We start from the raw sequence: 11,824 nt of genomic DNA on the forward strand, positions 1-11,824 counted from the left end.
TTTCTCTCTCTGTGTCTCTCTCTCTCTCTCTCTCTTTCAATGTGTTGTGTATCTGTCTACATATACGGGCCATATAGATCCTCTTGAATTGTGATGGGTAGCGCCACGCAAGTTCCTTGTTGCAACTCGAGTTTCCATCCCACTTTTCGATTCTCCGCCATTTGAAAAACACAAAGAGCTTTCACAGCAAACACACAATGGGTCACAATTAAACGGGGGTAGGGAGAGGGGGGGGGCTGAGAGAAAAACAGAGGCATGATATAGTTAAGCATACACGACTAGATCTCTCCCAAGTCCTCATGTCTTTTTCACTTCCGTTTTTTTTTTCGTATCTCAAAAGACATTGGAAGAAGAACTCACCGAAAACAAAAGAACACTTACCACTCACAAAACAATCAGACTTAATTGTGACATGTAATATTATACGAGTAGCTTTTTTTTTTTTCCTTTTTCTTTTTTTTTTCCTTCTTTTTTTTTTTTTTTTTTTTTTTGTCCCAGAAAAAATGGGTTTAGTCTGACAATGTCCTTGTTGTCCATCTAATTAAAAACAAGAAAACAAAAATATTCATGGCTCAGAGGAGAGAGTCTGTTGTTGGTTTGCCAGTCAACGAACGAGTTGTGCGGGGCCAAAAAAAAAAATGCAAGATGCAAATTTTGACGGTGGTAGAGCAGCGGCATCAGCAATTTTTATCAATAGAAAAAAAAAAGAAATAAAGGAAAGCAAAGAGGAGCAGATGATGGCCGCAACGTTTGACAGCACAAGATTTTCCTTTCGACGGATGGGGTTTCGGCTGAGTGTTGGAGTAAAATCAACTCAGTTTTGGCCGTTTAGAGTTGTTGGAGCTGCCATCGGCCATCGAATGCAAATGATGACTACTGCTCGTGTGGCTACTGCTGTTGTTGTTGGCACCCGATTTCTGCGACGACAGGGAAGCCGTGACACCAACGTGAAGCGATCCCGACGAGCCACTGGGTGACGGCGGGACGGACGGGGAACCGACATCGTCCTCTTCTTTTGAGCGCTGCGTCAAATTCAAGAATTCGCCCATGACGGCGATCGACGTCTCCCCGGTCGCCATGGCGACACGGTGCTCCACCAAATAGAACATGTACTCATCGTAGAGGAGTCGAATCAAATGGAAGGAACCGAACGACGCGGCACTCCTTAGAGTCAAATCACGAATCACCATCGAACTGGACAAGAACAAGAACAAGATAAAGAAAAAGGCGTCCTAAACACAATGGCGTCAAGTTACCTGTAAAACGACCATTTGAGCAGAAACTGGCGTGCCACGCGGGCAAACTCCTGCGTCGACCCACCCTCGTAGGGTTTCATGACTCGATCGACGACGCTTTCGAGCCACTGAGCCCACTGTTCCAGCGTGGCCTGGTTTTGTAGCGTCGCTTTGAAATCGTTCTCCAACCAGGCGACTAGATCCGGATCGCAACGGCACACCCAGGCAGCCTGAACAAGACAACAGTTTTAGATGGAAAAACGAATTCAACGTTGTCTTGTGGACGCGTACCTGCTCCTGGACGTTGTGAAAATCGACACGATTGAGATCTGAAAGCATTTGACTAATTTGCGCCGAATTGTGCAGCACGGCCCGGGCCGCTTGAGCCAAATGGTTCAGAGAAGTGTAGCGCCGCAGCGTTTGCGAGAAGGCGTTAACCGCCGCCACCTGCGTAAACAAATCATTTGACGATTCACACATGAATTCTCCTAAAACGAATGAACGTGTTTTACCTTGACGAGGACGATATCTTCCGGGCAACCGTTCATGGCCGCCAAGAGCCAATTTTCCAGTCCTTTGGCGAAATTGCGGATGGCCTGCGTCAACGTGCCCGGGATGGGTCTAAGCACGTCGGGTATGAGCACTTCCACCAGGCTCTGATAGAACTGATAATCGGCTTTTTTGACGAAAATCAAAACAGGTTCGCAACGCGATAGGACATAAAGTTTAGCCCTGAATAGAGAGACGGGAGAAGATAAATCACATTGCCGTATATGGATTTTTGAAAACAAAAAAAAAAAAAAAAAAAAATAAAATAAAAGTTGGCCGTTGTCCCGCAAAGGAACGATGAATACAGCCCAATAAATCTTGCTCCAACATACTTTGGCAAGATTTTTTCAGGATCCTCTTCCATACCGACGTCGACGGCCTCGTTGTTATTGGCGCTACGCCAAAAGTGGCGCCAAATCGTTTCCACCGTGTTGAACTGCAAGCTGATGACGGCGTCCAGCATGGCCTGTGCCGAGGGTGGGGAAACGGAACAATGGTCACATCACATCAAAATAATAAAAAAATAATAATAATAAAAAACAAAAAAAAAAAAAAGAACTTTTCGAGTGGATCCAATATTTTAGCGTCATCGTTTTACCTCGCAATGATCTCGATAAAGGGTCACAAAAGCCTGGAGATCGTCGATATCGATGCCTGGCGGCAATTGGTTACTGTCGGCTTCCAAGTCGGGCCAGTGAGGCAAAGCAGCGGCAGCATCACCTAAATTTCGATGCGCTAATTAATTGGCGGTGAATTAGTAAAGATTTGAAAACAAAAAATCGCCAACTAACCGGAGACATAAAAAAAAACTCAAACTTGATACCTAAATATTGTTGATGGGTAGGAGAAGTAGCGTCCAAGCTCCCGCTGCTGCTGTGTGCCCCGCCTTTCGCTCCGCGTTTGCCGTTCGGGTGATGTCGTTGAACACCTGGCGGGCTGGATTCCTCCACCGACATTTGATTCAGGGACGACGTCGGTTTGACGCGAATGCCGTAATAATGATACTTGGAATTGCCTCTGTTTTGTTTGTTTTTTTTTTGTTTCAACAACAAATTAAAAGTCACGATTGTTAGAAATGGAAGGCTGTAAAAAACCAAACAAAAAAACCAAACAAAATCATCCTTGCCTCGTGCCCAATCGCCTGGTCCTTAATCCCAAAAAGACGGATCGAATGAGTTTGCCAAAAGAGGCGGCATTGACTGGCTCCAGTTTGTGTTCATTGCAATGCCTCAAATAGTGAGCGTAGAGGGTCGAACGAGGCAGACTGACACCTTCGGCCGTCTCGTAATTATCAATGAGCCATTGAACCTGGAACCGAATTACAAATGTCTTTTTACATTTAGAAATTGCAGCCAACCATTTGATGCGAATCTAGTCACACGAACTGCGTTAGTTCTGAGTGAACAAAGAACTGTCGGGCAAGGCTCTTACAGTGGCGGGTGATACTCGGGTGGCATGGGCCAGACTGTAGTGCGAATCGGAATCGGCACCGCCTCCGACAGCAACGGCGGCGGATGAAGGGCTATGACCAGATTGCGAACCCGTTACCAGGTAAGCAGAAGAAGAACCATTTGCGTCCTAAATTAGGGGAAGGAGCCATCCAAGCCAATAAGCCGCAGAAAAGGTTGTTAGTCGAGTTAAATCCAGTTGAGCTTTGCAAAAACAAGAAAAAACAATATTTTTCGCGATTTACCGTTTGTGGAGATGCTCTTGTAGTGGTGGTAATGAGCGTGTGCCCATCGGCATCGACGCCTTGCTGGATCAAAAATGTGCCACCACTCGTCTGAGTCAATTGTCCCGGAGCCACCTGCAACGAGATCACAATGGAATGACAATGTTGCAAGTCTTAAATTTTCAAATTCAAATTCAAATTCAAATTCAAATTCAAATTCAAATTCATTTGGTTTCATTTACCTGTGAATACGTGATGCTGTTGCTGCCTCCGCCACTCGTGTAATATTGGCCGTTGCCCGGTGAGTACATGGCCCCCGATTCCACGACTGTATAGGCCGGATAAGTCCTAAGATCGGATTCGATATCCAATCGTGCGTACAAACAAGCACATTTAGTAATACACTCAACGCTGTTCCAGTGAAGAGAAACGAGCAGGTTGTGTTTAACAAAATAGCGACTCAAGATCGGGTGGTCGAGGTATAACAACAGAAAGATGACGATTTGAGTTTGATAAGTGTGCGTGTTAGTAATGGAAATACATTTGCCCGTTAGTTGCCGCATAAAGAGCCGAATCGGGAGAACCGTCAACGTATTGGACGTACGTGGAGTGGACTGAAGAATCGCCGACCAACGTCTCGTTTCCGCTCACTAAAATCAAATGCCAAAATCAAAAAGAAAACAACACATTTTAATAAACAAACAATCCAAATCGAAACGAAACGGCAATCTAATAAGACACATTTCGCATTCATAACATTAATAAGATCAGCAAATATAGAAGACGAAGCGCAGACAATTTCCAACCGGTTGAACATTGGGAAACCATGACGACCAAAGGCTCTAGGAACATGGAAGATCAACAACCAACGGCGGCAAGGCGAAAAACAACAGCCAATGAATGATCACAGAAAATTGGAAAAAAAACAAAAAAAAAAAAAAAAAACCCTGTAAGCATCGCATTTGTTTTTTCCTACGAACTTTTCCCCAATGCCGAACGAAAACGCGGAAAAATGTCGCCTCTTGGGCCGACGTTACGGGGAATCATCGCGACTACGACGGCCCTTTTTTTCATATATTTTACTACGATGAACAATCAAAGCGACACACACACATCACAAAGTCGTGCACAACAATAACAACAACAAGGTTTCTCCCTTTTCTTGTTTCTTTTTGTCTGTCTGACGGGGATCGACACCAAACAGCGTGACTCCAATTTAACATCGACACAATCTCCTCGCTCGTTAAAAAAAAAAATGGGAACAAGTAGAAGAGAGAAGCCGTTGGTAAGCAGCAGACAAACAGAAGTCGTTAATTGGCCACGGGACGCCTGGATCAATTCGTCATCGTAACACACTGGATATATATATATATTATCTGTATATATATATTATTATTATTTTTTAAAATATATATATATATGTTACAGCATACAACTAATTAACGAGCACGGTAGCGCGTTGATAACTTAGCGAACTCCCCCATGTTCTATCCGCGCGACATTATTATTAATTCTACGCAACTCCAGGAGCTTCCTCTTTCTATAGGGTTCCTGAATAAACTTTTATACGACAAGAGAAAACACGCACAACATAATAATCGATTCTAATCACGTTAACTGCGCGCTTAATTCTCTTTTGTATCTTTTCGCTGTTGTAAAAAAAAAAAACGGGGGCTTTCTAACTGAAAATCAGAACTTCCTTTTAGACGGTTTCAGGAACAACATGAAAAAAAAAAAAAAAAATCAATTTTCTCCTAGTTGCCCTTACACTCTGTGTATCCAATGAGTGTCGAAATGAATCAAAGCATCAGGCAAAAAAATTAATAAAAATAAATAAATAAAAAAAATAAAAAGTACGAACCAAAAAGAAAAGAAAAGCGTTCACCCAACGACAGAAAACATTTTGATTTTTGCGTCCATCGTTTTGGCGTGTGCGTTTCATGGGACAATCTTTTTAGTGACGTCTGCTTTTGAACCGGTTACTTTTGGCTTACCTACGATGGACGCAGGAGCGTGAACGGGGGTCAGAGAAGTGTAGACGGATCGGTCGGATACCGCACCGTCGGCTAAAGAAGAAGAAGAAGAAAAAAAAAGACATACGGACATATTGACCCAAGCGCGTTTTTCTTTTCTTTTCTTTTCTTTTTTTCAGACCCCGTCCAATGCCCCAGGTTCAAAACAACAACCAAAAAAATCTGTGAGTCATCGTTGAAAAAACAAAAAAAATTAATAAAAAAAAAAAAAAACGAAAACGAAACAAGACAAACTACTTGATGCTAGGACAATCGACTAGGAATCGAACAGCCTAAGAACATGACTATTAAATAAAATGGTCAAAATTGTTTTACCGGCCATGGCGATATACTGGGTGCTGCCGGACGTCACGGTGACAGTAATCGGCGACGTATGGTCCGTGTTGTTGTGATCGTTCTCTTCTTCACTAGCGTCTTTAGCCTCGGCCGCTTCTTCCGCTTCTAAGGCCGCAACGGCAGCCGCAGCCACGTCCGAATTTGCGTGTTCCGATCCCTGGATTGTTTGCAACATTCGTTAATACAAACAACAACAAACAATTATTAATTTTATTCAATTTTTTTGTTTGTTTTTGGTTTTGTTTTGTTTTGTTTTTTCTTGTTAATACCAAATGATCCGCGTTGTTGTTGGCTGACGACAAGGTAAGATCGCAAGCTTCCACTTGAGCGGCCACTTCGGCGTTGCTGCTAACTACTTCGACGACGGCGGCCACTATACTGCCGTGTTGTTGTTGTTGTTGTTGTTGCTGCTGCTGCTGCTAGAAATAAATAAGCAAATACATGGCGCGAACAAAAAGTATCGAGTTAATTCAACTAGTCTCTTCTCACAAGGGATTTCAACAAACACTTGGCAAAGTAGAGTGAACTAGTAAGGCGAAAACGACACGGACGAACGGGAAAAACGGATAGAAAGAGCAAAACGATGTTCAGAAAAGCTGAGCCCCAATGTGCGTGTGAGAGAAACGAGGCAAAGGAATTCACAGATCAATTTATCCGTTAACCAGTGCAATATTTACGACACCGGCAACCGAGTCGTGTCGTCCGCTTGAAAGTAAGAAAATGGACAGATTTCTTTTCTCTCAGTTAAGGGAACGATCTGGCCTTCTACAGTTGTAGATGGGAAGGAGCGGAAGAAGAAGAACAAGTAGATAGACAACATTCGTTCTGCCCGGAAGGCGCGTACAATCTCTTGATCAATAAGTATTACATCTCTCCCCCTCTTTTTTTATTTATTTTTTTTATTTTTATTTTTACTTTTCTCCTCTTTTCCATCCATCCTTTTATACAAATAAATACATTTATTTATCTGCCTCTTTATTCTTTTGGCTCCGGGGAGAGGTTTTGATTTTCAATGCGAAAACGGAGACACATTGTGTGGGTAAAGGAGGAGGCAATATATATACCTCCCCCTCATCCAGCAACACATGTCTCATTTCCCTCGCAATATCATCCCTTTCTTTTTTCTTTTTTTTTCTTCTCGAGTAGATGGATAGGTAAGAAAGGGGGAAAAAAAAAAAAACAAAAAAATGGGGGAGGAGCAAAACCCAAATCCCAAGAGCAGAACCCCGAACGCTCTCCTCGCTCTCAAGTCATACACTGCCTTGCCATCCTGCAACCCAATCCGCTTTACGCACAACAGACGGTAGGTACGATCTCCTCTACCGGGTCTCTCTTTTTTTCCCCTTCTTCTGCTTAGGAAAGGAAGCATCTCCTCCGGCGGTCCGGAATAGGATTTTTTTATATTCGTGTTGGAGGAAAGGGGTCGCCAAATGCATATCGTACGAGTCGATGACGAAAAATGGGACCATTTAACCTTTTACGTCCGCACGTGCACGTCCGGAAACGGAAGTAAAAACACGTACAGTATATGGACAGATACATTTATTTACGTCCATATGTTGTTTAAAAAACAAATCATATCACTGTCCGGAAACGGACGAAACATTCAGATTGAAGAAGGCTAGAAATGGCATTTGCAGGAAATATCGAGTTTCCATGGCAACCGGCCGAATCAAAACCTCGGCAACAGGTTCTTCCACGTTTAGGGCAAAATGGCGGGAGTTACGATTGATGTTTGCAAACTATTCCGCGAAATTCACGCGACTCTAAATTTCTCGAATCATTTCTTCGTCAACGACATTTTTTTTTTATTTTTCCCAAATAAAAAAAAAAAAAAAAAAATCGAAGATCCGATCCCGAGTTGTCAACTCAGATCCGGCGGCGGCGATGATTTTATGATGCGGAAGCTATTTTCTCATTCCTTCTTATTCTTGAATTATAGAAAAGAGACAGGGGGGGGGGAAGGAAGAGAGGAGGGGAGCACGTCTTGAATCATCTTTTCTTTTCTCAATTCTTAACATCTCAATATGAAACCAAATTGAACGCACTTTTCTATCTCTTTGACTTCCTTCCTTCCTTTCCCGTCGATATTCTCAAACGATATTAACAGTGCACCATCCGGCGCCTGCTAAAAAAAAAAAAAGGAACAGCAAGCGACGCCAGAGAGGGAGAAGAAAAAAAAAACAAAAAAAAAAACAAAAAAAACTGATGGCTATGAGAATAAAAACGGGGAGTTAAAAGTGACCTTATCTCTTGTTCAACGGCCGGACAGATGGGCAAACTCGTCTTTTTTTAATATATATACTTATTAAAGCGTGCACAGCCAGCTGCGCAATAGAATAACAACCACCCCGACAGCAGAATATAATTATCAATCACAAAGTTTGTTAGAGGGGTCGATGAGGTAGGGAGAGTTCTCTTCTTACGAAGCAAAAATTACAAAAAATAATAAATAAATAAATAAAAAAATAAAATAAAAAATAACAGTTGATAGGCAGGTGATGTCAGAAAAGAACTAAGTGGTTTCATATCGAACTAGACTGGAATCCTAACGACTGTAGGTACAATAAAATGAGAAGTACCTTTTTGGATGGGGTGGGGTAGGAATAGAAAAGTGGTGATCTGATTGTCGTCGTGTCAAACTAAAGAGAAGGCACTGCCCAGAGGAGACGAGGAAAGAAACACAAGCGGCAGCACTGACGACTCGACTATTACTACCTCTTTCCCCTTTCCCGACGTTGTTTCACGTTCGTCGGCAAGCAACAGGAGTAGGGTGGGTGGGTCGCAAGGATCGACAGGGCAGGGAGGAAGGCCACGAGGAAAAACGTTCAACAGAGAGACGACCCTTTCGCGCTTGTCGAAGGCAATCTGAGAGTATCAAAAACTCCATCCTTCAATTTTTTTTTTCTTTTTTTTTTTCTTTTCCTCCTACTCTCCCCCCGCTGGATTACACGGATTTTTGGTCTCCTCACGGAGAAGAGCACATCATCCGTGTGTGTGCATTGACAATAGGATACGAGAGAGTGCATCTCTTAGTGACGGAGGAGGACGGGGAGGGGGGAAAGAAAGAGAGAGACTCACAGGAACATCAATCCTCTTTTTGTTGATTTCCTTTCCAATTCACGACGAGTAGCTTGAGAGCTCACTTCGTCTTTTTATTTTATTTTTTCCTTTTCGCTTCTCCCTCCCCCCTCCCCTCTCCTCCCCTTCACCTCTAGTGCAGGAGCTATAGGTTCAAGGTAAGCGCACCTGAATCACGGCTTTAAGTTGCTCTGCAAAAACATACAACAAACACGAGCCACTCTTTTCTTCTTTTGCCTACTTCTCTTCGCTCTATGTGGAAACAAAGACGATATATGCAGAGAGTTGAGAGCGGGATGCGATCAAGTGACAATAAAAGGTTTTTCATCCCCCCCTGGATTTTCCACTTGTTGCCCAGAGTGGCACAACAACAGACGCTTTTATCTGTTTTCGCCTACTACTTCTTGTTTTAGTTCTGTTCTATTTGAAATTGGAAACAAAACAGGGGACACGGGTTGGCAGTGAAACAGCCGAGAAGGCACGTGCACTTTTACCCCGCGCTGTGCCAACAGTTCTCTCGCATTACAGTTCAAAATTACCTGGTTGAGCGAAGAGGATCCGGCGGGCCGAGCGTCGGCAGACATGAAACTGACGGGCGTCGCTGCCATTGTCCAAAACGAACAACACACTGATACACTTTCCACTGAACGTTTGTTTCTGTGTTATTTCCGTCCGCTCGAGTTGAAGGGCTGTTCCTGTAATTTCGGGAGATAAGACCAAGAGGAACAGTCAGTGAGTGTTAAACGAGACGGACACTGCAGACACGCACGACGACGTCTTCTTCTGAAGACGAAACACTTTCGAATCGGACGACTGTTGCCGCCAATTGTGAGCGGGATTATTGTCAAGCTTAGTCAATTCACCTGAGAACTAAGCGTATGTGAGACGGAAACGAGTAAACGCAGGTGAAGTTGTTTGTGCCTAGGTCCTAGCCCTTTTTGTGTTGACGTTTCCTGGTGCCATGACAACCCAAAGCCCTCAACTGTACACGACGCACCCCACCACCCTCTTTTCGTTCTACGTTACGGTGATAACGGTAGGGTGCGGGGTGGAAGGTGTAGCATATAGAGGAGGGGAGGGCTGTCTTTGTTCCGACTGCATCACATGTAGATTAAAGGGGAAGGCTTTGCCTCGCGTGTTTGTGTGCGTCAAGGGTCTACGTGCAGCTACGTCTGTTTAGAGGAAGCGGGTTGCGAATGAGGGGTGGATTGTTAGAGAGGAAGCTGCAGACCGACTTTCCAGGTGTTTCCGCCCCCATACACATGCGGTTACGGCACATGACCATCGGCAGGATTTTCGGGGGCGTCTGTCATGAAATTGATCTGCCTATTGACCCTATTCAGACTCCTATTGACTAGCAAACCAGAAGTTTAATTACAGTCTCTAGAGCTGCTGAAAACTGCTTCCCCAAAAGCGAATGATCTAGCGAGAGTGGGAAATCCTTGTTGGCTATATCACAGGCTATGGATGGGAACATTTTGGTATCTTGAATCTCGGGATGATGAACCTGATTGCTCTTGTAAACTGCACGTTGATTTTACGTTTTGTTTGCCTACCACTTGCATATGTAATATCAATGCCTGTTTCAAGAAACTAACCTACCCGTTAGAACTTGATTGGCTGACTTGAATCCAGCTCTTTCAATTTTGAAAATTTGATTATAGCACTGATGAAAAAGTATCATGGAGTTTACCCAGAAACAGATTGCAATCCCCATTGCTTAAACCGGTAGGCTATCTTTGGCGTCGAAGGCAAACGAACAAGTAAAAATCTCACGGGTAGTCTGAATAAGAGTTAATGAATGGGCGTTCACGACTTCAATCTTGAACGAGACTTCAAGATTCATGCATACGTGAAAAATTGAGCTAATTTTACTGTCAATCTATTCAAAGCCAGTCTTCGAGACAAAGAATGTAAAGAAAGTGAGCCAAAAAGTATATATTTTTTATTTACCTACTGTGTTGACAACGAAAATTCGGCTGCCGTAGCTATGGCGACCGTCCTGTGTACTGGTGGTCGTTTGCAGCTGAAAATCCCTAGGTAAAGGATTTTCTTTTTTTTTTTATTTTCTTTTCTTTTTTGTTATTCTCGGATCTAAGGGGTCGCAAGACCGACAGGCAGGGATTGTGCGCCGTTCGGACTTGGCACTTGGGCTTCTTCGAAGGCGATTTTTCTCAACGTCTTTACCATTAGAATGAATAGCAGAACGAAGACGGATTGGCTGATACCAATAAAACTTATGAGCAATCTTTAAAGTCATGGGAAAGCACAACAATCATATCAACTTGTTGTCTTTTCTCTCATCTGTTCATGTACTGTACGGCTTTGGTCTCGAAAAGCAAAAGAAGCCAAGCCGCCATTGGAAAAGAAGCAACGTTGCCCGATTGAACCAATAGAAATTTAAATCAGGAAATGGCCGTAGGGCTCGGCATCGCGTCAATTGGGTTGCTTTTTTGGCCGATCTGTTAGTTCGTTTTGGGTTTCGGTGCTTTTCTTTCGGGTTTCAGGTTGCCTCTTTTCCTGCGCATGGGTACTTGGGTCGGCTTCCGGGTTTTCATCGGTCGAACAGGTGCAAGAGAAAAAAGTGAATCGGCAACTAAAACCCGGTTACGCACCCCGATTACACCGCCTTCTAACCCGATTATCCGACTTTTCCTCGGTACTTACCCAGAAATTTGATTAAGGTTCCCATTTCGTGTAATTCATCATATTTTTCATTTTTATTTTTATTTGGCGCCACTTATCCGACATTTTTCTACGTGGCTTCAGGTCTATCGGTTTCACCAGGTATTTTAAACCGAACTAAACCGCTTCAAAAATATCTACCCGGGCAGTAACTGATCGTCCATTTCTCGGATAGGTCGGTTTTTCGGGTTTCAGGCAATTGGTACCAAGCCCTAAATGGGGATGAGGCTTTG

At 43.5% G+C, this 11,824-nt stretch overlaps 1 protein-coding gene across 11 annotated transcripts; it reads right to left on the bottom strand.

The window, feature by feature from the left end:
* Positions 1 to 564: 564 nt before the first annotated feature.
* On the bottom strand, positions 565 to 11,257 carry LOC116932895 (DNA-binding protein RFX2). 11 transcript variants are annotated; one of them, XM_045179432.1, is made up of 17 exons: positions 10,860 to 11,256; positions 9,446 to 9,601; positions 6,095 to 6,238; positions 5,805 to 5,982; positions 5,451 to 5,522; positions 3,998 to 4,106; positions 3,699 to 3,804; positions 3,478 to 3,591; positions 3,216 to 3,362; positions 2,911 to 3,092; positions 2,608 to 2,801; positions 2,383 to 2,519; positions 2,117 to 2,250; positions 1,748 to 1,967; positions 1,527 to 1,682; positions 1,257 to 1,465; positions 565 to 1,194 (listed from the first exon to the last, which is right to left on the bottom strand). In XM_045179432.1, the coding sequence occupies exons 2-17, from the start codon at positions 9,512 to 9,514 to the stop codon at positions 810 to 812; spliced, it is 2,556 nt and encodes an 851-aa protein (XP_045035367.1). In that variant the 5' UTR covers positions 9,515 to 9,601; positions 10,860 to 11,256; the 3' UTR covers positions 565 to 809. The 11 variants fall into 11 exon arrangements, with proteins under 11 accessions (XP_045035367.1, XP_045035366.1, XP_032796693.2 ...); XM_045179431.1 differs by having other exon boundaries at positions 6,095 to 6,241; XM_032940802.2 differs by having other exon boundaries at positions 4,004 to 4,106; positions 6,095 to 6,244.
* Between the last annotated feature and the right edge of the window lie 567 nt (positions 11,258 to 11,824).

This window comes from Daphnia magna, linkage group LG10, assembly GCF_020631705.1.
Source record: "Daphnia magna isolate NIES linkage group LG10, ASM2063170v1.1, whole genome shotgun sequence".
Taxonomy (NCBI): Eukaryota; Metazoa; Arthropoda; class Branchiopoda; order Diplostraca; family Daphniidae; genus Daphnia; species Daphnia magna.

What these genes read in the sequence shown, in the direction of transcription:
- LOC116932895 (XM_045179430.1), bottom strand. Translation starts at nt 9,514, where the DNA reads ATGGCAGCGACGCCCGTCAGTTTCATGTCTGCCGACGCTCGGCCCGCC. An exon ending in GATCCTCTTCGCTCAACCAG is followed by an intron (nt 6,245 to 9,445) that starts GTAATTTTGAAC and finishes ATTTATTTCTAG; the next exon opens with CAGCAGCAGCAGCAACAACA. An exon ending in TTTATCGAGATCATTGCGAG is followed by an intron (nt 2,251 to 2,382) that starts GTAAAACGATGA and finishes CCCTCGGCACAG; the next exon opens with GCCATGCTGGACGCCGTCAT.